This window comes from Myripristis murdjan, chromosome 18 (genome assembly GCF_902150065.1).
Source record: "Myripristis murdjan chromosome 18, fMyrMur1.1, whole genome shotgun sequence".
NCBI lineage: Eukaryota > Metazoa > Chordata > Actinopteri > Holocentriformes > Holocentridae > Myripristis > Myripristis murdjan.
The window spans coordinates 13401605-13422894 of NC_043997.1; the positions used below are offsets into that span (position 1 = coordinate 13401605).

Consider the following 21290-nt stretch of genomic DNA (forward strand, 5'->3'; position numbering starts at 1 on the left):
TCCCCCGCAGAAGACACACGCGCCCTCCTCAGTTGCTAAGTAACCTCTGCAGGGTGGGAGACAGGCTGCCGCATCGCCGGATGCTCCATGGAGGAGGGAGACCAAGCTGTGCCGCTGTAGCTGAGGACAAAACGAGCTGTGACAAGGATGGACGAGGGGACGGAGTTATCGCTGACAATCTCTCAGATCGTCCAGCGGCTGAAAGGAAGCCATTTACACTCTCAGATAGAGAGGCAGGCCAAAGTGAGTAACTTAGCCTTTAGCTAGCGACGCCCGGCACACACTGTGGCGATACAAAGACCACTATAATTTTTACATTTCTTATTTAAACACAAGCATAGACACCAGATACAGTATGCCTGACTTGTCTCCCACTCTCCAAATGTTGTTTAGGAGTGTTTACACCAACCCGAGATAAAACTGGAGTCTCTTAAAGAGGACGTGCGGAATTTTCTGAAAACATCAGGTGCGCACGTAGCTAACTCCCCCTGTCATGTATGAAAATAAATTAAAAAAACAGCAACTTCAAATTCATTGTTATTATTGTGCCGCCACTGTGATTTAGTTTAATGCATTTTACTGTGTGTTACAGGCTGGGAGAGAAAGCTACAGAATGCAGTGTATAGAGAACTGCATATGTAAGTAATTTTCTAGTCTTTGTGTCTTTATAATATTTGTCTTATGCCTTATCACACACACACACACACACACACATAAGATCACACATCCTATGAGGTGATTCAATGCTGATTCCTTACCATCTGCAGTTATGGTAATAACTTTTTTTTTTTTTTTTTTTTTTTAAATTAAAGGTCTTGCACAGTGTCCTAATTTAATTTCCTAATATTTACCAGCCCTAAACAGAATAAAAATATGTATTTAAGTCTTCAAGGGGCTTTCCAGAATAATTCCCTGGTCAGACACAGGGTGGTTATTAATTTGTGGTCAAGCTGCACAAGCATGGTGTTGTGGTTGTATCACATATATGCACTATTTGTAATTAACTGTACAAATAGCACGGTCTCTTTAATTATATAGCATGGAGCTTGACACAGTTGTAAATCTCCCTCTCTGGGTGGCATATGGATAATTACAGAGGCTAAATTTTGTTTGCATAAAGTGTGAACATTCCCACACGTGTCCCATGCACGAGGATGCATCCTCAAGCGCAGCCATTTCAGTATATTGCAGTTTTCTGACTGTGCCACTAAAAGATGCTTCTGTTGGATTGCCTTGTACTTAAAAAACAACAAAATTTGGTTAAAAAAATTGAAAAAAAAAAAGAAACAATCACATCCCGTTGCAAGTTGGAGCCCCCGACCCTCCAAGTCGCCTGGTTTAGCTTTGAGAATTCTTTAGATAGTCTTCTGAGACACCAGAGAACATGTCTGTGTTTCATCAGAGTGATCATAACACACATCCCGCTGGTTGCTCTGCCCCTGGAACAATTTGGTGCTCAGGTTTAGCATATGAGTTTTTGACCATTAAATCCAGGGACATTCTCTGTAACCACTGGGACACAAATTGAACCCTGCAGACCTCCATACCACCATCAGTTGCGATCTCTTCTGCTCTCTCTCTCTCTTTTTTTTTAAGATTATTTTTTTCTGCTTTATTGGACAGCCACAGTGGAGAGAGAGACAGGAAAGTCAGGATAGAGACAGGGGACATGCAGCAAAGCGCCTGCCTGGAATTGAACCCAGGCCGCTGTCACCATAAAATTAACCTCAGTAGTAACCATGTCTGTTTTATATTTGACCTGTTTTATTAATTCCGCTAATAAATATAAGATAATGTCATTTACTTGCGCCTTTAAGTGTTATTTGATTCTTATTATATCTTAGAATATGACAAAGAGCAGTTAGATTCTTTCCAGAAATATTCAACAATCTAGAGAATTATTCCCAAGTCACCCTGACACTTTTTTGTTTGAATCTCTGAGAATCAAATTGACAAATAGCTCTGAAAAGTGTTTTTTTTTTCTTCTCGCGACTGAATTGTTGATCTCTTACCTTAAAGGAAAACACACAGCGGTGTCTTTACTTTGCTCAGACAGATTGGAACACAGGACGGCTGGTGCTGCTGTTTTGTAAGGGTGACATATAACACTGAGTAATGCCTCCTGCTTTTGGCTATTACTCAGCCGTATGTGCTCTTATGGCTGTTTAGATTGGAGTGAATGTCGCGAAGCACATGGAGACCTCGAGCCATTTAATATGCTTTGAACAGTGTAAGTGGGGAACAGACATGAGACAAGTGTTTCTGGTGCAGACACTGATTCATCTGAGGTCTATGTGCAGGGCACTAATGGTGACTTTTTTTTTTTTTTTTTTGGTGTGTGTGTATAAGGGAAGAAAATGTGTAACTTTATTGGGCTCATTGCCAGTGTTTCCCCTTTGTTTCATTCTCTTGCTTGACAGAATTAGGCTGTCATGTAGTTTTATGCCGTTCAATTTCAAACGCTGGCGTTTTGTCTTACACTCTGTTCTATCTTATACTGTGTGAACTGTATTTAGTGTCTTCAGTGCCTCAAAGCTGTCAAAAGCTGTCACTGTCTTGGTAAAAATAGCTTGTTTTTCTGCTATTATTTTTGTGGCTTTTTCATCTTTATCGATAGGACAATAGACATTGACAGGAAAGATGGGATGACATGCGGCAGCTCCCGAAACACTGTGGCATTTTAATGGATTTACTTGATCAACCCTCCATCCTGTCTCCCCTCCCCACCCCCTTTCTTGTGTGTGCTTGGTCTAGCCAACTCCCTCCAAGCCATCCCGCAGCTCCTCCAGAGCATCTCAAAGAGCCGCTGGCCTACATGCGCAAAGCTCAGGTCAGTCTGTCTCTTCCCATCTCCATCACTCTGCCTCCCTCCCTTTCTACCTCTGTGATTCTTCTCTTTATTATTGGCCTGTTGAATTCAGAGATCTGGCCCATTTTTTACCACTTGGGCATTTGTAACACAGTATCTGAATGTATGTGTGTGTGTATGTGTGTGTGTGTTCTCTTACACAGGCCAGCTGGGAGAAGCGTATCCTCAAAAGCCTGAACAGCATGTGCACAGAGCTGGGAGTCCCCCTGGCTCGCATGGTACCTAAAATGTTTTCAATCTAGGCTAAGAATAATTACAATAGCTGTCACCAGGCAATGCACCTATCATCATATTTTGATATTTCTAGACCATTTTTTAGCCAACATCATTCTATTCTGAGCTTAGGGAGGTCTAAGTTTTACTTTAGCCCAATGTTAGTTTAAACTTTGTTTCAAACACTCACAGAGATCTGAAGGTTTCCAAAGATACCAAAGTTACAGGGAAGTGTGTATTTATGCACAAACATTCAGATATTGATGTAATATTGCAGTCATAAAACAATGCCAACCATTGGTTTGAGTATTTCACCCAGTCTAGGTGTATTAAATTTAGTGGAAACTCCACATTCAATGGGTTAAGCCCCTACATAGAGATGGTTTTATTTGTGGTCCAAGAAGCACGGTTTGTGTGTGTCATTTTTGATATTGGTTCTGTTTTGGCAGTATGCACTTTAGTAAATGACATGCCATATGTCTGCCTGCTTCACAGAGGCCTGCAGTGGAGCAGAAGGAGCTCACCAACAAATGGAACGAGATGGGCACAGACGAGCCAGGTCTCAACATATTATCCAGGGACTCTACATAGCATCACACAATTGTCGACTAGCTATACCACTTAATGTTTTTTTTAGCCTTTATTTGTCCAGGGAAGGTTTTCTTAGTGTGCGTTGTGCTTTTCAGTAATTTGCTAACCATTCATCCAGCTAGACCAAACCATCTCCAGGCCTCAGGGCGCGCTTCTATCTTGCAGTCACCTGACATCCCGCATTTATTTCAATCCCTTTAGACTAGAGAATGGGCGAGCAGGACTTGGTAACCACTGACTTCGACATACTGGTACCTTGAGCTGCCAACCAAAACCACAGAACTCGTTACTATGCACTTAGTAACTGCATTAGAATAGCTGAGGGTTACGTGCTCAGTGTGTGTCAGCTGTGGGGATTGTGTTGTACTTTCAGTATTGGCTTTGTCATTAGATTTTACTGTATATTGGCATTAAATTCCAGGTAGTTGGTAATGGTTTGTTTATTTATAGTATTTAGGGGCTAGTGCTTGGCAAGCCAGCCCACGTTCATTTTTCAAACCCGTACATGTACAAAGCACACGGTGTAACCTTGTATCCTAACAGTGCTATCTGAGCACAGTGGGGTATGATAACATTTAGGACTGTGTGCCGTCCCTATGCTGTAAACACTCGGGACTGTGAGTATAGAAGCTATCCAGACTCCTTGGACTGAACTACGATAACAAGCAGAACCTTCCAGCACCCCTGTCCAAACCCTAATGTGCCCTCGTTCTGCGGCTGACGAAGCACTTGACTTTACTGCTGTGCTATACGGACGACAGCTGGAAGTCCCACTTAAGACCGGCTGAATCTGCGTCGGCTGTTCCGCACCGTTCTGTTACTTCTTATTCCGTCCCCACAGATTGATGACTGGTGTCACAAAGTCGCGCTGAGTAATATTCAGGTTCCACTTGTTGAAGTGAACTTGATGGTTGGATATGTTTGTGCAGTTTAGATAGCATATATTTAAACCTTTTCTGAGGGAGCGCAAACATCGTGTCCACGCACTTCAATAGGAAGACTGTCATCCTGAAATGAAACGATCATCTGATGTATTTTTTTTAGACACATTCATGTTTTGTATGCCCTTTGCAGATTTAAGCCGTTTCAGGCCTGTGTACGCCCCCAAAGACTTTCTGGAGGTAAGCAGTGGGAGTATTCAAAGCTGTTCATGCTAGAGAAGAAAGACGTCTGGTGTTCAAAAACTACATTCCCCGTCCCCTCCAGGTGTTAATCGGCCTGCGGAACCCTAACTACGACTGCAGCGATGAAATCAGCTCCAGGAGCCACTGGGGGCTCATCCAGGTCCCCCTCAATGTCAGGGACATCCCACAGATGGTAGGAACCCCGGTGTGGGTCTGGTTGGATGTGCTCATGTGTGTGCACGTCTGCATGTGTTGAGTCCATCATTGCCCTTGTAGGTTATAATGCATAGGAGGATATTCTGTTTAGCTACCCTAGACATTGAAATACACCATTACAATGTAGAGAATGGACTGGATTTAGGATTTTTTTTCTCTCTTGAACCGGCAGAGAGAGGCCTACTCAGAGCTGAGCCTGACCACCGGGCAGCTGGGCATTGATGACAACACTCACATCCACCCAGGTACATACAGCATCATACATGTCTTTATTTAAACTAGAATCATCATACAGGCTAAAGCTGTCATTTACAGTGAGGTTCAGTAGAAATCAAATACTAATACGACTAAAAAAAAACAAACCCTCTCAAGTAATTTAATTGACCTGCCATCATTGTACATTGTATGTCGCACAGTATGTTGTCATAGTGGCGTATGAGTGTGTGTTCATGTTGATCTAATGAGCATAACCGTTGAGGATTGATTTATTATGGTGATTTTTGCACAAAGGGCATTCAAGTGTAGTAATGACTTTGTAAAACACGTTCAGGGTGAGTTATTTTCTGGTAATTATAACCATGAAGGGACTGCAGGGGGGCAAAGAGTTCCCAGAGAGGCAAAACACAAGAAGAAAAAGGAGAACCGACCCACTTTTAACCCTAAAAGGAAGCTGAACTCGCACTAAAAGTCATGTAGAAAAAATGTTAATCAAATCTATATCTGTTCTCTCTGATTAAAACTGGATCTAAAAGGTTTGTTTGCGAGGTGACTCTTATTTACATGGAGATAATGAGGTGGGAGATGCAATATTTAATATATTTTTTGATAAGCCGTCTTATTAAATATACACTATACAATATATAACTGAATCTGATTGTCACCCGGTGTGGATAGCCCCTAAATTACGCTTTTTATATTTCAGAAAATAACATGGACGACTCCAACAATAACCATTGTGCTCTATATCTGACCAAAAAGGATGTCTGTCTACTGTAGCAGCGATTCATTGGGAACACCCAGATAAAGAGTTGTTTACCTTTTGAACACTGGGCTCAAATGGTGTAAACCACACGAGCTTTGGGGCTCTCCTATCAGCTTGTGTCCCTCTGCCATGCCACATGGCTGTCTGGGATCTCTCAAGCAATATCTCTGTATGTCCAGATATTAACAGAGGTACAGTCTGCTGCTCAGGCTTTAAATAGCATTGGCCCTGTGTTTGTAAATCAAAGCGATAATGTTAGTTATCACTTGGAGGATAACTTTTTTGTATTTAAATAGAGCCACTTACAAGCTGACTACTGATGTATGTTTTTTTTTTTTTTTGTTAATTCTTTCCTATTTTTGTGCAGATTTGTTTGAAAGCGAGTACGTTCAAATTGGGAAGAAAGGTAAGACAGACAAGGTGTTTGGTTTGCTATTTTAAAATGTTTTCATAAAAATGTCTCCTTGTCTTCTCTTCTTCGCGTTCCCTCATTCTCACTGACTTCCCGTCCTCTTTCCACCGACTGAGAAATTCCCTGACGTCGGCACCTCCCATTAATTAATCCTCTCCTTGGTCCTCTCAGGTGCTAGTCCCCGCAGGATGGCTTAATAGACGAGCGGGACACTTTAACTCTGAACTCATTGACATGCTATGACACAGTGTAAACACTCAGCCTCTTATGGACACCAGTCGGGCATCAATCGATGAGAGTCTTAAAAACACAGGCACTACTTTATATACACAGTCTCAAGGCCCGTGTCCACTTCTTTCACCCCCGGGTTGCTGTGCGTTGGCACCCTATTTGCCAGGGACATCTGAGGCCAAGTGTTAAGTGCACTCAAAAAGCGAAATAAAGAGGAGAGGAGTGTGTTAGTTTATGTTATGGCTGGCTAACACCTCGAGTCAAGGGCCGTGTGTTTTTGGCTGCTGTCACGACGGTTGAAGGGAGATTGAGAACAGGATGGAGACGTCTGAGAGCGTGTTGCGTTAGCGTCGCTGTTGACAGCGCGCATCTGAGTGGATTTGGAGAGGTTATGCAATAACTGCCTTTATGGGAGGGCCTGCGTTATACGTTTTGTGTTTACACATTGTCACATGGATGTGATGGAATTGTGAACCGACACTGCTGTTGCTTGTTTTTGCTTTTGAGCAAGGCAGTGAAACCCAAACGTAGAGCCACTGCACTGCGGCTGACTATGGCCTACAATCTGTCAGTTTAGATAATAAATAAATAATAATAATAAGAAGGATCATATAAATAAAAATACCTCTCTGAAACAGCATTTCCAAAGTGAATCACTGAAAAACCAAAACAATAATACTCCAATATGTGAACATGTTTAATAAAATTCCATTAACATTAAATAATTGATTTGAATTAATTAAATAATAATTTGTTCTTAATGACTTGCCTGGTTAAATAAAGGTTAAATAAATAAAATTAAAAGAAGAAAAGAATAAAATCAATAAAGTTAAAAAATGAAATGAGCAGAATAAAAGATCTTCTAAAAAGTATTAACAGCACATGAAGTTTTTGAAACAGGACAGTGATTTTACCCGCCTGAGGCTAGATTCATGAAACCTTCTGAGGAATATAAATCTTCTCAAGTGCTATTTTTTTCTTTAGTCTTGTTCAAAAATTTATATATCTATTTTTTAACATTCTTATGTTTCTTCCCAAGAAAATTTAACTTTAAGACAACCCTTCACCTGTCTTAAAATTCCTACAGTGAAAACCTAAGTCTCTAATTTCATAGATTTAAACACATTTTACACCAAAAAGTTATAGTTCTCATAGTCTTCATGGGTTGATAGGTAATAGATTGCAATTATTTGCCATTTATTTGTGGGCCCGATCAATTGAATCCTGTTTCTTTGTACCATTGAAAACAGGGCAATTACTTAACATGATATTTTTTAATGTAAGATAAAATCTTTGAGCTGTACGCATCAAGGTACCTGTTGAACAGAAGGGATGTCGAATGGATTTTCTCTTTCTTTACGTAATTATTCATTCTAAGAAAGCAAAGTTGATAGTCGCGTCTTAAAGAAGAGTGTGAGGCGCCTTGGAGAGAACAACCTCAACACGAGTTTTAGGGCCCTTTGTGTTCGATGTTGTGCCGTCAATTAAGACACGCAGGTGCTGACTCTCCCAGCTGATTCAAACTGAGCTGCGTGACTCAGCTGTTTGTTCGTGATGTGCCACTCTCGTTACGAATCCTGGGGCTTCAAATGCTTTCTCCTCCACCGAGTCTCCATCAGATGCACTCCTAGTTGGCAATTAAAACTCCAGGATGTTATCTGTCCTGTGTTCTGACGTTATTTTGTGTTGGAACTGAACACGAAGAACTGTCTTTCTGAGTTCATGTCTCTCAGTGTTGTTAACTTTCTTTTTCTGCCTAGGTCTTCTATATCTGTCTGTCTCTCTTGTGTCTCACTCCTTGTCTGTCTCTCTCTCCCCAGTGGTGCTGGAGCAGGACACTGCAGCAGCGCAGCAGTACAGCAGGCAGGGCTGTCCCACGGGGCTGCGGGCAGACCTGTGGGCCCTCATCCTCAACTCCACTAACCAGCCCCAGGTAGCACACACACACACACACACACACACACAGTGGCGGCGGCTGTCAGCTGTCAGTGTTTGTCATAAAGCTGCCATGCACACACAGCTGCAGTGATTCCCAAACTTCATGTTTTCTACAAGTTGAACTTTTCAGCCGCTGCCGTTTCCGCACAACCAACCAGAGTCAAAATTTAATGATTGAGCTTTGAAGACTTTGTTTTGTATCTGTGTCTGTCAAGCTTCACTGTGCACTGTTTAGTCTACTCTGCCTGATGGTACACATGCCCATACACTCATACACTCAGGTAGTCATTAACTCCTTGAATTCGGATTCTCTATTAAATTCCCCCTAAATTAAAAATGAGAAAATCTTTTTTTCTATAATGAATAACAATGTCACATACATTTCTGTGTCTGCCGGTTCAGTGAAGCTGCATCGTACTTAGACTGAGTGACATAGTCAAACCCAAGACCCAGCTGTTTTATAGCTGCAGCATTACAACAAATACAGAATATCTAGATGTCTTGTCTTGCATCATTTCATACACATGTCCCTGTAACTCAGCAGGATATATTTGGTATCTTTGGAAAGTTTGGGATCACTCAAATTTGAAATAAAGCTCTGTGTGTTTGAACAAAGCTTAGTCACACAACAGTGACAAACCCATCGTTGTGATTGGTGTTAAAGAGGTTAAATTTGGTGCGTACGGATTTATGAATATTTATGTGTTCATTATAGCCATCCCTTCTAATTATGTCATACAACCGCCATTGCTTTCCAGTATGAAATGGTCGCTTTTTCGGATGGAGCCCCACCTGGCCTCAGTTACAAGTTGTACATAAGCTGTATATCAGCTCCTCTGGTGTTTATGCAAGCCCACTGTGGATTGTCGGGCGTGCACAAACGCTAATGTAATCAAATGGTGGCAATTTAGCACAGCTAGCGCAAACAGAGTGGCTGGCTCCCTGTGTGGCAAAGCGCTGTATAAACGCTGTGGTCCAAAGACCCCCTGCTTTCCTGTTTTGACCTACCTGATACAACAATGCACGCAGCGGGAAGATGGATCTCCAAGGGAGAGTTACAGGAACCTGATGGAGGTCTGGACAGTGTTAGCACGGCCTCAGACTGTGCTGGGCCAAACACATTTTACAGAGTTGGCCGGCTGTGTGTAAGCTCCCGCAGTTACAATCAGGGCAAATTGCACGACTTGTATCTTATTAACAGCTTAGCGTTTTAACTCAGACATTACAAACTAGACATGACATAACGGGCTGTCCCTGTTCAACAAACAGACGTATTCTCACGCAGTTGTTCTTCCTTGGAAGGCAAGTGATTGTAAATATGTGTTCCTCTTTGGCTAAATACACTGACGCAAATACACAAGTGTGGGTTGTCCCATTTGCCTTGTGTTCGCAAATGTATTGCAGCTTAACCAGCTCCCTGTTAAGACGTCCACTGTTCATTGTCCATTATGAAGTTTTTAATTAACGTTTGTTTGCTGCATCACAAGAGGAAGCTTTCATTTTCCACAAATATAACCACTGTGAAGTGATATGCCCCTCACATCCCCTTGATAACCCCTTGATAAGAGATAGATCTGGTAATCGACTTCTAATCAGTTTAGCAGAACACTTCTTTTTATTTTTTTTTATCTCTCCAGTTGATGCTGTCCAGATTACCAAGTGTATCCATTCTGTTGGAAGTAGGACTCAAAGCCCCTACCTCAGCACTCAGAATGACCATCTCAGCCTCTCTCCTCTTCACATCCGCTGGTCATTGCCTCACATCAGTCACACAGAACATTTTTATTCCCCTGTCCACCCGGTTGCCTGTTCTTGCCTGTTTTTATGATAACTTGTCTCAAACAGCGGAGACAGCTCTGAGTTTAACCATGTTGTCGGAAACGACAGAGGAGCCATATGTTAACCTGAATCCTGCTGTTGTCAGCGAGGATACATAAACCTGATTTAGCAGTTTGAGGTGCTTTATGGATTTATAAATAATAAAAGAAGTCGAACATTCCTCCTCAGTGACACATTTTTGGAAAGCTGAATGTACGGCTTTGTCCAGGTAACGGCACTCCAAAGGATTACAGACGCCAGCTATGTCTACAAACCTTTAATTATTTTCCTGTACAGTACTGTATGTGTCATCACACACAAACTGTATGCCTGATATGGTTTTCATAGAAGATACTGCTCACACAAAAGATTTAGTAAACACAATCCACTTTTTGTCCGTTTTTGTGCAAAGTCAGTGCTCCAGATGGTTCACCCAGTGACTGCTGCTCTCTGCCTCTTTCAGGATGTGATGCATTATGAGCAGCTAAAGGCTGGGGTCATACAACACGACCTGTTAGTGGACAACCTGATTTACAAGGTACCTTCCTCTACATGTTCAGCGTTCATGTTTATGAAACTGCATGGGGCTGGAACCAAACCCATTTGTTAGATCCTCAGTCATTGTTCCGACACCCTACTCTATTGTGTAAAGTATATTTAGTTGGTAAAATGTGTCTGATGTGTTTACTAATAAGTTTCATATCACTTTTTATCCCACTGCCAGTGAAATGCTATTTCCAAGCAGTTAAATGTTGATGTGCTCTTAGCATTACCGGAGAAAATTCAATTCCTGTAACAAATGTCCTGTCCACCAGGATGTGAAGCTCACAGCCAGTAACGACGACTACTACTTTGTGTTTGAAGACTACCTCTATCAGGTGGGATACCTCCCCCAACACATACACATACACACACACACACACACACACACACACACACACACACACACACACACACAACATCCTCCCATTTCAGTATTCTTGTTCAAATGCTCCCATTTTCACGAAAAGGTCCAGAAGAAAGGTGTGATCTTGACTTTTTATGAAATCCACGTCTTTAACAATTTAATTCAGGCTTTTTAGGTTCAAATTCAGGTGTATTTATGGCCCTTATTTACTGTAGAGGCCCGTAGAAAAGAGTTTACATCTACTAGCTCAAATCAAATATAGTCAATAGGCGAGTTAAAATGAATGAAATCTATTCCAAATATTTACTCTCACTTTTGAAAATGAAAAGAGATGGGTTATTAATGAAGGTAGCATTTCAGTGTCTTTGCTTGCCGGCAGGCGTTTGCATTTTCTAAATGGATTTTTTTCTTGCTTTTCTAAACATCAGACAGGTTGTGCTCTCTGCAGCACAATGTCTGCAGGTTAAATATAATTACTGTCTTTTCAGAACTAACTATGTTGTCTGAATCTAACCACCAGATAAGAGTGTGTGAGTATGGGTCGGGGTTCTTATCTTTGTATTTGAATTGTTTGAGTGCCTCTGTCAGCTCTACAGTTATAATAACAGCCTTGTGTATCTCCTGTTACATTCAGAGGCCAGGCAGCACCAAGAGAGGGTTACATCCAGTCTGACCTGTTATCAGTAGCTGGTCCAACAGACACAGTTCTGTTTGCCCTCTCTTTGTTTGACTGGTGGAGGAGTACGGTAAACTCGACAAGCTCTTTGCTTAGCAGCAGCTCACATCGTCTTCCAGGTGGTTAACCAAAGGGTACACAGGTGTGGTGAGAATAAAGCTGCAACATCTCTGTCAATATTGATTGATGATGAACTCGCTAGGCAGTGGAAAAATTCACATGTTGACGGCCGGGATGAGAGAGCTCAAGACGTGACTGAAGTTCTGAAGAGATATTTAAGATAAGATAAGATAAAATTGTCTTGATTAGTTTGATCTCTTTCAAACTTCTCTTTGTGTTTTTACTTTCAAAAAGGCCCCCCTCTTGTAAATGCATTATAAACAACTTAAACAGTAGAGTGATATTTTCCACTTTAGCTGCAACCTAATCTACTTCCATCTGTCAATCAATTTAGAACAGTTATTTAAGGTGTATTTCTTCATGGTTAACATAACTTCAAATATACAAAAAGGCTCAGAAATTGGGAACTTTTGCTTGAGGGCATTTTTGATGCAGCTGTCTAATTTGCTAGCTTGCTTTTATGAGACATTTGCCAAAATTTAAAATTGAGAGACATGCTGAGTTTAACACAGCAAGTAGAACTGTTAATGCTTTGAAATACCGACTTAATTGTCTTAATGTGTTTATGTTGATGAGGCGTATCGTTTAGTAGCTGAAACAATTATAACTGAGGAAAAATAATACTTGAAACTATTTTTATGAATATTAACTTTAAAAATGTTTGTATTAATAAACTTTGAAAGCAGCATTACACTTTATTTCCTAAAAATGTTTTGTGAATCTGTCCTCAGGTGTGGTGGGCCTCAACTTATCGATTTTGCTCTTTGTGGCTCGTTGGGAATGAGTACACAGTCCAGGACAAACAAAAATACTGTAGTACTTGAAGCAGGATGGTGGACAACCCACTTCTGAAATTCAGGGTTCCTATGCCATTTGTAAAAGTATAAAACATAATTTGGATCATTTCCAGGTCTGGATAACGATGGAAAAAGAGGACAGAGTATGGAAAACTATTTGCGTTTCCAGGCAAATGCTTGTATTTACGATTTTATAAAAAGCGTAATTCAGGAATTGCAATAATTAATGAGTCATACGAGCCTCGTAATTTGATTTTGTTCACATGTGCCCGCTGAATATGTTTTCCACTGAGTCAGAGGGGCACAGCGATTCAAACCGCTGTCCATATTACGGTGCACAAATCAATGGTGGAACCTGCTGTGCCATACCGGCCGAGGCCACACGATGGGAAAATGCCAGTTTTCTGAGAAATGGCTACTCTTTCAAAATATAAAAATGTTTGGGGAAGGACTCTAAAACAGAGAAAAGAGAATGGTGCAAACTCTGTGGGAAATCATTTGACATCTTTAACATGAGCGAGGCAGCCGTCACTGATCATATGGCAGGGAAAAAAACATGGCGATCTTGTTTAAAGCATCGTCAGCACCTGGCGTCTCATCATTTTTTTGCTCAACCCGCCAACGCAAAGCCGACAAGTGATGAAGCCGCCGCCGGCACACATAACAGTGGGAGTAATTAAATGCATGACAAACATGTAGCTATCAGTAGCCTGAGATGTTAAACATAGTCTGAAAAAAATCCCCTGAGATGTCTGGAAATGTAGGCCTGGAAAAGTCTGGAAATTAATCACCAAATAGTACTTGTGCTCAGCCGGGGGGCTGCCTGGACGTTTGCTGCAGTCCTCATCTGCTGTGATTGTCAGTAATCTCCCAGTAATGAGGTCATCCAAAGCGCTGCAGGTCTCATTTTTGCACCGATAGATCATTTCATCCCGGATGTAATTCACCTGAAGTGGCCGGTGAAAATGAACCCCCTGCTCCCGTGGTCATTTTGCGAAACGAGCAGCCACTTGAAGCCCTGTTACTGCCTGCTTTAGTACATCCTGAAACGCTGGCTCCAGGTGCGCTGCTTTAATAGAGTTCCTTCGCCAAGAGGAACAGAGGCCACTCGAGAACATCAACAGACATCCCTGCTGCGTATAGACATGTGTGTGTCTAATGCATGTGGCACTCTTAATTCCTGCCCCCTCCGACCCCTGGGTGTGTGTGTATGTGTGTGAAACATAATGGGAGTTGGAAAGGGCCTACATTTGTGTGTATGTTTTCATAACATTGTAATTACGCATGTATACTTGGTTATCTGTGAGTTTGTGTGTGTGTATGTGTGTACATAATATCTACATATATATTTTATGTATGTTTTTATCAGAATATAAAGGGTTATTCACCAGTTTGATACCAGGGTTAGAGTAGTGTGTACTTGACAATCTTTTTTTAGTATCAGATTTATTCATACAGCCATGTAAGATGAGATCTAAGGGTGGAATGATATTTGTTTTTTAGGCTGATAACGATATAAGATCTCTTCCCATCTATGACAGGTGATACTGATACTGATGTAAATGCCTGTCTGAATAGAATCAAATGTTTTTTTAAACATTAGACCATGTTAGTTTTTGAGGCTGCCCCCTAAAAGCTGATGATTTGAATCATCTGTTAGAATTTTGAGCCAAACTTTCTGTTCTTGTTTTTTTAAGACAGTTAGTGTGCATGGCAATGCCACAATAAAAGTAAAATGTAGCCCAATCTTTTCCAAGACACGACTTTATGATCACAGTGACAAATAGCATTGTGTAATTGCAGACAGAGTGAGTGATGTGTGCCCACACTGCTGTCTAGAGTATTCCTGCTATATTTCTAAAGTAATTCAATAGTGTGGTTGTTGTTGAAAATGTGTACGCTGTATGTTGCTTAAAAGACCAGAACTTTAGGCCAAAGCTGTTTAGTAAATAATAATTGTTTTAATTTCCATGTTTAAATAATACAGAAGTTAATTATAGAAGCTAAATTTAATCTTTATGCAGCTGGCTTCGATTTTAAATAATCAGATTTGTTTGTATGGCTGTTGTAGTTGATTATGAGTGATTTTAATTGCTTTGATTATTATTCACGTGAAACTTGTGCCAATGAATTTTCTGATTGCCAGAAAAACTCGAAATTTAAAAACTAACAAACAAGCAAGCCAAATAAGTGTGCAAGTGTGCATGTGTGTGTGTTGGCGTGCTAAACCTGTGTGTCCACAGGTGTTGCTGTGCTTCTCTCGAGACACCGCTGTCTTGGAGCACTTCAGCTACAACAGCGCCACTCCTCCCAAATCCTACATCCAGGGTGAGACGCCATGCCCTTCATCAAGGACACACACACACACTCGCCCACACATACACACCGACTCAGACGTATGTGTACATACATGGGAATAGCAATTAAACAACTCAGACAGGCTGTTATAAATCCTGGTTATCAAGACCTCTGTGTCTGCCTCACAGGAAAAGTGGGAGTTGAGGAGTGTGCCGTGGTGTATCCTCCTAACGGTGAGCCTTCATCTTGACTTTCACATCATATTACACGATTTTAGGGACAGCGAAAAGCGACAACGTGCCATCTCTTTGGCGCAAACGATCAAAGACATTCCACTAAAATCTATCTTAGCAACAGACTGAAAATATAGTGAAACATGTCGTGAAGCAGTATTTCACCTGCTCAACACTACCCTGGTGTAACTTCTGCCAACTGTCACATGATAGTACCACAGAAATCCCATAGCAGTTGTATTCAGTCATGAGAAGCTCATACAGACTCTTAAAAATACCATTTTAAGAACTGTCCCAATACATGCAGATATGTTTGTGGTGAAAATGTATTCAGTGGGAGGATAATGCCACAAACGTGGTGTATTTACTATAATATCCAACCCCAAAAAAGTGTGTGGAGGTCTGATCTTTTTACGGGAGGCTAACAAAATATATTACTTCTGTAAAACTATAATGGACGACATGCTCAGAATGCTTGTGTGTTGGAAGTGCGCTAACTTGAAAATCTCCCTTGCATAGGTGTCATACCTTTCCATGGGTTTTCAATGTATGGTGAGTATGCTAACCTTCAGCATTCACAGTACACATGCAAATTATATGAGTAAGACATAAAGAGGAGTACACATGTATGCCTGCCCCCCCCCCACCAGTGGCCCCTCTGTGTTTCCTGTACAATGAGCCATCAAAGCTGTACACTGTATTCAGGGAGATGTACATCCGCTATTTCTTCAGGCTGCACTCCATCTCCTCCTCTCCTTCGGTAAGCACTTGAGGAGTGTGTGTGTGAGTGTGTGTGTGCCTTTTACTATATATGTACACATCTATATCTTTCTATTTATCTGTTTATGTATCTATCTATGTATAGATGTATAGATACATACAATATATGTTTGTGTGTGTGTGTGTGTGTGTGTAATCTAATTTTGCATCTTTTGTTATGTGTTAGATGTGTGAATTTTCTGTTTGCGTGCTCTGTTGTATCTGGTATTCAGTGGTGGGTGTGTGAATGTTTGGATTGCGTGAGTGTGTCAGTGCGTGTGTGCATTTGCATATGCATTGTGTCGGGACATGTGCCTGCATGTGCACACTTCATGGTTTTTTTTTTTTTTTTTTTTTTTTTTTGCCTTTGGTGCTCCTGCAGGGTATAGTGTCTTTGTGCCTGCAGTTTGAGCGGCTGCTCCAGACCCACCTCCCCCAGCTCTTCTACCACCTCCGTCAGATCGAAGCGCAGCCGTGAGTAACCGGTGCACTGCTTCAGCACCATCCCTCCGTGGTTCTGTCCAGTTCAGTTGGCAGGATATAGTGTTAACATTGGTTTCATTGACTGCTGGAACAGAATAAATTCACTAATGGTCCTGCCAGGTGCCACCAAGCATTTGTTGATGTGCTCCTGTTTTTTTTCCTATTTTACTATGGCACTCCACAAGGGCCCAATGACTGAACCTACTATGGCCTAGTCATATCACCTAAACTGCCTCCTTCCTTTATGGTCACATTGACCTCAATAATAATAAATGAATCAACATTTTGTTTACCTTGGTGTAAAAATATTGCATCCTCCATTAGTCTCATGCCCATTGCTTGAATGAAATTTGACCAAACTTAATAAATTCCATGTTATGCAAAACTGCTTAATCTACCTAAAATATTAATGGAAAAAAAAAAATCATACACACCAGCCATCGTTGTTGCAAACAGATATTGTTGTCGGTGAGCAAGCATTATTTAACCATGTAGTGAGACTGTAGCATTTCCTTTACTTTGATTCTTCACTGCATATGAATTAACACTCATTAAATCCTGGTTAGTGCTCCACATTGGCTGTATGGTTCACTGCCATAGGAGCCATCTGTCCACAGAGACATCAAGGTCAGAGGAGTCAGTTCATGTAAATATTGAGGATCTTAAAAGACTTGCGAGGCTACTGCAGATTCATTTGGTATGCATTTGATATCTGTTCCCTTCCCCTTCGTTTGATCACGGCAGATGAAAACGGCGAGCAGCCTCATCAGTATCAGCTATCCTTACCTAAACTACACTGCACAGAGTTTTTCTTGTAGTTAACCTCTGCAGAGAACTCCGAGAAAGTTAAACACAGGGTTTTATTCTTTAGAGACGTCATGAAAAAAAGTCATTTGACTGAAACCTTGCCCACAGTTAAATACAAACAATTCAGAGATTATACCTGTGCATAATAACCTTCTTTACCAACAAGAAACTGAGATGGGTAGTAGACCACAGGTTATAATCCAAGGTCAAATGAAGTCCCAACGTTTGAGTGACCTCTGTAAGATTGCCATTTCCATTTTATTACCATTAGGTTTGCAATTAAATACCATCTTTGATGGTAAACCTGAAAGGACCTACCAGCTAGGAGTAAATTCAGTGTGTTAATCTTGGTTGAAGGTTGTTGCTGTGATGTGACCTGCAGTGAAGTATTTTAGAAGGTTGATGCCATCTTGTGGTGGATTACTGAAATCACAATCTCCTCAAAATGAAATCGCCTGTATTAGTTGAGTCTAATAAGGAAGCAAACAGCATCTTTGTAGACAAGGGCATTTCCAAAAAATCAAACCATTAATAATTTAACTAATTATTTAACTGGGGTTGTGTTGACAGTGAATGGAACAGTGACATAGAGGAACCATAAAATGCAAAGTGGAATTGTCACACCAAAATGCATTTCTTGCTCTGGTATTAACTTACAGGTGCCAACCAGAACTGAAATGTTGGTTGGTGTAGGAAGTCACAGTATAAATGTTATGGGTCAACACTGTCAGTGCTCCATTTACTGTCTACAGTGCAGTGCCATATTTTACATCCAAGTAACACTACAAACTCAGGGTTCAGTTTTCTGGTTTCTAGGATTTAATCAAGAGCGGCGCATGACTTAACTGCCCCAGGATATGAATTCCTATAAATTTCCATGGTCAGTTCTTAGGGGAATATATTGGCTTACTGATGGCCTCCACTTCTAGAAGAGGCTGTCTTTGTTGCATTGACTGTACCTACAAACTTAATTATTGTGTCCCCAGGTTGCGTATAGCCTTTAAGTGGATGGTGCGGGCCTTTTCTGGCTATTTGTCCACTGACCAGCTCCTCCTGCTGTGGGACCGAATCCTGGGCTATAACTCGCTGGAGATTGTTGCAGGTAGGCGAGTACTGCAGCTAGGCACTATGCTGTAAATGACCTTGATATTTCATAGGACACTGCTTTCATCCAGTGGACACTTTTCTCTCCCTTTATCACTCTCTTATATCCTGTTCCTCTCTCTCTCTCTCTTTCCCCCACCGCTCCATACACCCACCGCCCTCAGTCTTAGCAGCTGCTGTCTTTGCCTTCCGTGCTGAGAACCTGATGGAGGTGACGTCACTGGCCGCAGCTGAGGTAAGTTTGTTTCACACTGGACTTATGTGTGTGGGTGTATGTGTGTGTGTGCATGTGTCCAGTCCCCCCCCCCTCCAGTCCCCTCCCCCACATAGCCCTGGAAGTCTGGAAATAGCTGTTGATGACCATCCAGTACCAGTAACCCAGTCTTCTGCATGCGCATGTCTAAAAAAACGCTGGCTGGACACTCAAGAGCTCATACCCTCTTACCCAGCCCTGTGCGCTCCCCTCTTCCGCAAACGCCAACACTTCCCTTTACACTCCCAAACACCACCAAATCCACATCCAGATACTACCTGTGCTGAAAGGGACAAAGTTGCTCTTATACAAAGCCCAACATGTGTCTGTACGCTCAGACGAACAACACTTATGCCATTTTGCCACTTATGCAACTAATCACAGCTTTTACTGAATCATGGCTGATTGAATACACACCACAGTGGGTTTTGCACTGTCATTCGTGTGGCATTATTACAGTAACTGGTAATGTAATTCTTTTGCATGCCTTGGAAGCGTGAGTCTCATGTCATGTACTGTATACCACATCAGCTCCCATACTGTGGCCCTGCTCGCTATCAAATGACTGAGAGCAACAGTAAACCATATGATGACTTGCTCCTTCCCTCCTCCTTGAGGGGGTTAATCCATGATGTGACGCATGGGGCGTCAAGCTGACCTGATGGCCCGCACTATTTGCTTGCTCATTTACCACCTGGCCCAGCGGAGAGAAGATATCATAACATGGTGCTCCTTCTCTTATTTTTAGAGCCTTGAGCCCAGCGTTGAAATATAAGACCCCCTCTCTTAACATGATAGGGCCCCTAAATTTAATCTCCACCAATCCCAAAAGGCCAGGGTGGGGAACAGCGTATTCCTAGGTGCGGACTCCCATTTCCCAAGGATCCTGCATCATCAACATCAATATGCATGCGTTTCAGTGTGTTTCTTTTTTTAAATCCTTAAACATGTTTCTCAGGAGGGAACTTTAGAGACCTTGTCATGTGCTCCAGAGCTCTGTGGGCAAAGGGGAGGTCGCTTGTGCTCAGTGGGGGTGTGAACGTTGATGGCTTCTGATTTGCGTTTTGTTTAACAACCACACCGCAGGCTGTCCTCGCCGACCTTTCAACTCTGAAGGTCATGCCGCTAATCCAGATCTTCCTATTCGCCACTGCCATCTGAGGACCCTGGTGATCGTGTACGTGTGTACGTGTGCACACGTTCGTGCCGCGCAGACGAGTCGGGGCGGGTAAAGAGACCACAAAAATGCCACTCTGCCATGTTGTACCCACGCCAACGCCACCCATCATCCATCAAGAGATGCCAGCCTAACTAACATGTAGCTAAGGGATGACATATACATTACATGAATTGCGTTCATCATCAGTTAGTCTTGCACTAGGCCAAGCAAAAAGCCAAATCCCCCTCAGTACACATAATCCATAAATAGTGAATAGCCTGTATCATGTTATTAGATATTATACAGTATGTAAGTATAGCCTGCAGACGAGCAGGCTAAGCTAACCTCCTTAAGCCATATGCCCTGTAAGTAAAATGATCCGTGCAGCAACGCTCGAGCTGAGAGGCTCATTAGGAGATGAGTTGCATGAAGCAGTAATTGTATTGTGATAGCCATGTGTGAGAGAATAACAGTAATGTCTTTGAGCTTGGCTAATGAAGTGTTAATTAGATATTTTGCTCAGTGGCTGGCGCTTGTTAGATAATGCTACTGCTGATGAAGGAGAAGATTGGAGGCTCTACCCTGCACCAGCACGTTGAGGCAAATAGTCAAAAGCCACATTTTAATTTATCTGTAACTACTGTAATGATAGATTTTGAAGCTGCTGTATTTGTACATAAATGAAACACAAAGAAACGGTTCATGACTGTATTTCATGGGGGGAAGAATTAGCTCCTTCATTCCCGTTATTTATTATGTTACTTTATCAAACTGAGGGGATTTTATGTGTTTTGTTTCATTTTTAATTTAAGGAACTGATGCCTGTGTCTGCATTGCACTAAACATGACCTTTGATTTGAATGCGTTCAAATGCATTTTTTTTTCTTTTTTTATTGTTAACAGTATTCTTTGCCAGTCAGTGCCAATATCACTCTTTTTGTCCAACCACTGTTCATCGCACCCTCAGATAACACAACTGATTTTTGAACTCAAATAAACCAGTTTTGTCTCTTGAACATTTCCCTGACAATTATTCCTTCTTCCCGCACGCCATACTGTGTAAAACCAGGTTTCTTTGATGCTGCTGTAGTAATTGTTTGATCATGCATACTCATTAACTGAATATCACTCCTTATGTGATAGGGTAAATATTTGGACAGGGCGTACTGTAGTCTGGCAGCTCACCACAGGCGTTGAACTTTAGCAGGCAGAATGTGTAATTGACAGGCAGCAGTACTGAGGGACTTGATAGTCTGCCCCCTCAGCCCTCCTCTTAGCATCTGCTCTATTCCTCCTTCGT

The 21290-nt window shown here is 41.7% G+C and overlaps 1 protein-coding gene across 1 annotated transcript; it reads left to right on the forward strand.

Moving 5' to 3' along the window:
• The first annotated feature begins 37 nt into the window (after positions 1-37).
• Positions 38-21008, forward strand: tbc1d19 (TBC1 domain family, member 19). The gene is made up of 21 exons (XM_030076623.1): positions 38-243; positions 394-466; positions 593-638; positions 2755-2830; positions 3013-3087; positions 3578-3641; positions 4748-4794; positions 4880-4990; positions 5186-5258; positions 6363-6401; positions 8459-8571; positions 10858-10932; positions 11210-11272; positions 15138-15222; positions 15381-15425; positions 15945-15977; positions 16076-16185; positions 16567-16658; positions 18461-18576; positions 18743-18813; positions 19918-21008. Exons 1-21 carry the CDS (start codon positions 148-150, stop codon positions 19990-19992), a joined length of 1578 nt encoding a protein of 525 aa, XP_029932483.1. The 5' UTR covers positions 38-147; the 3' UTR covers positions 19993-21008.
• Positions 21009-21290: the final 282 nt, after the last annotated feature.

Excerpts from the sequence above, each read along its gene's own strand:
- tbc1d19 (XM_030076623.1), top strand. The coding sequence starts at position 148 with ATGGACGAGGGGACGGAGTTATCGCTGACAATCTCTCAGATCGTCCAG. Across the intron at positions 639-2,754 it reads GTGTATAGAGAACTGCATAT|CCAACTCCCTCCAAGCCATC; the intron begins GTAAGTAATTTT and ends TGCTTGGTCTAG. Across the intron at positions 10,933-11,209 it reads TGGACAACCTGATTTACAAG|GATGTGAAGCTCACAGCCAG; the intron begins GTACCTTCCTCT and ends CCTGTCCACCAG.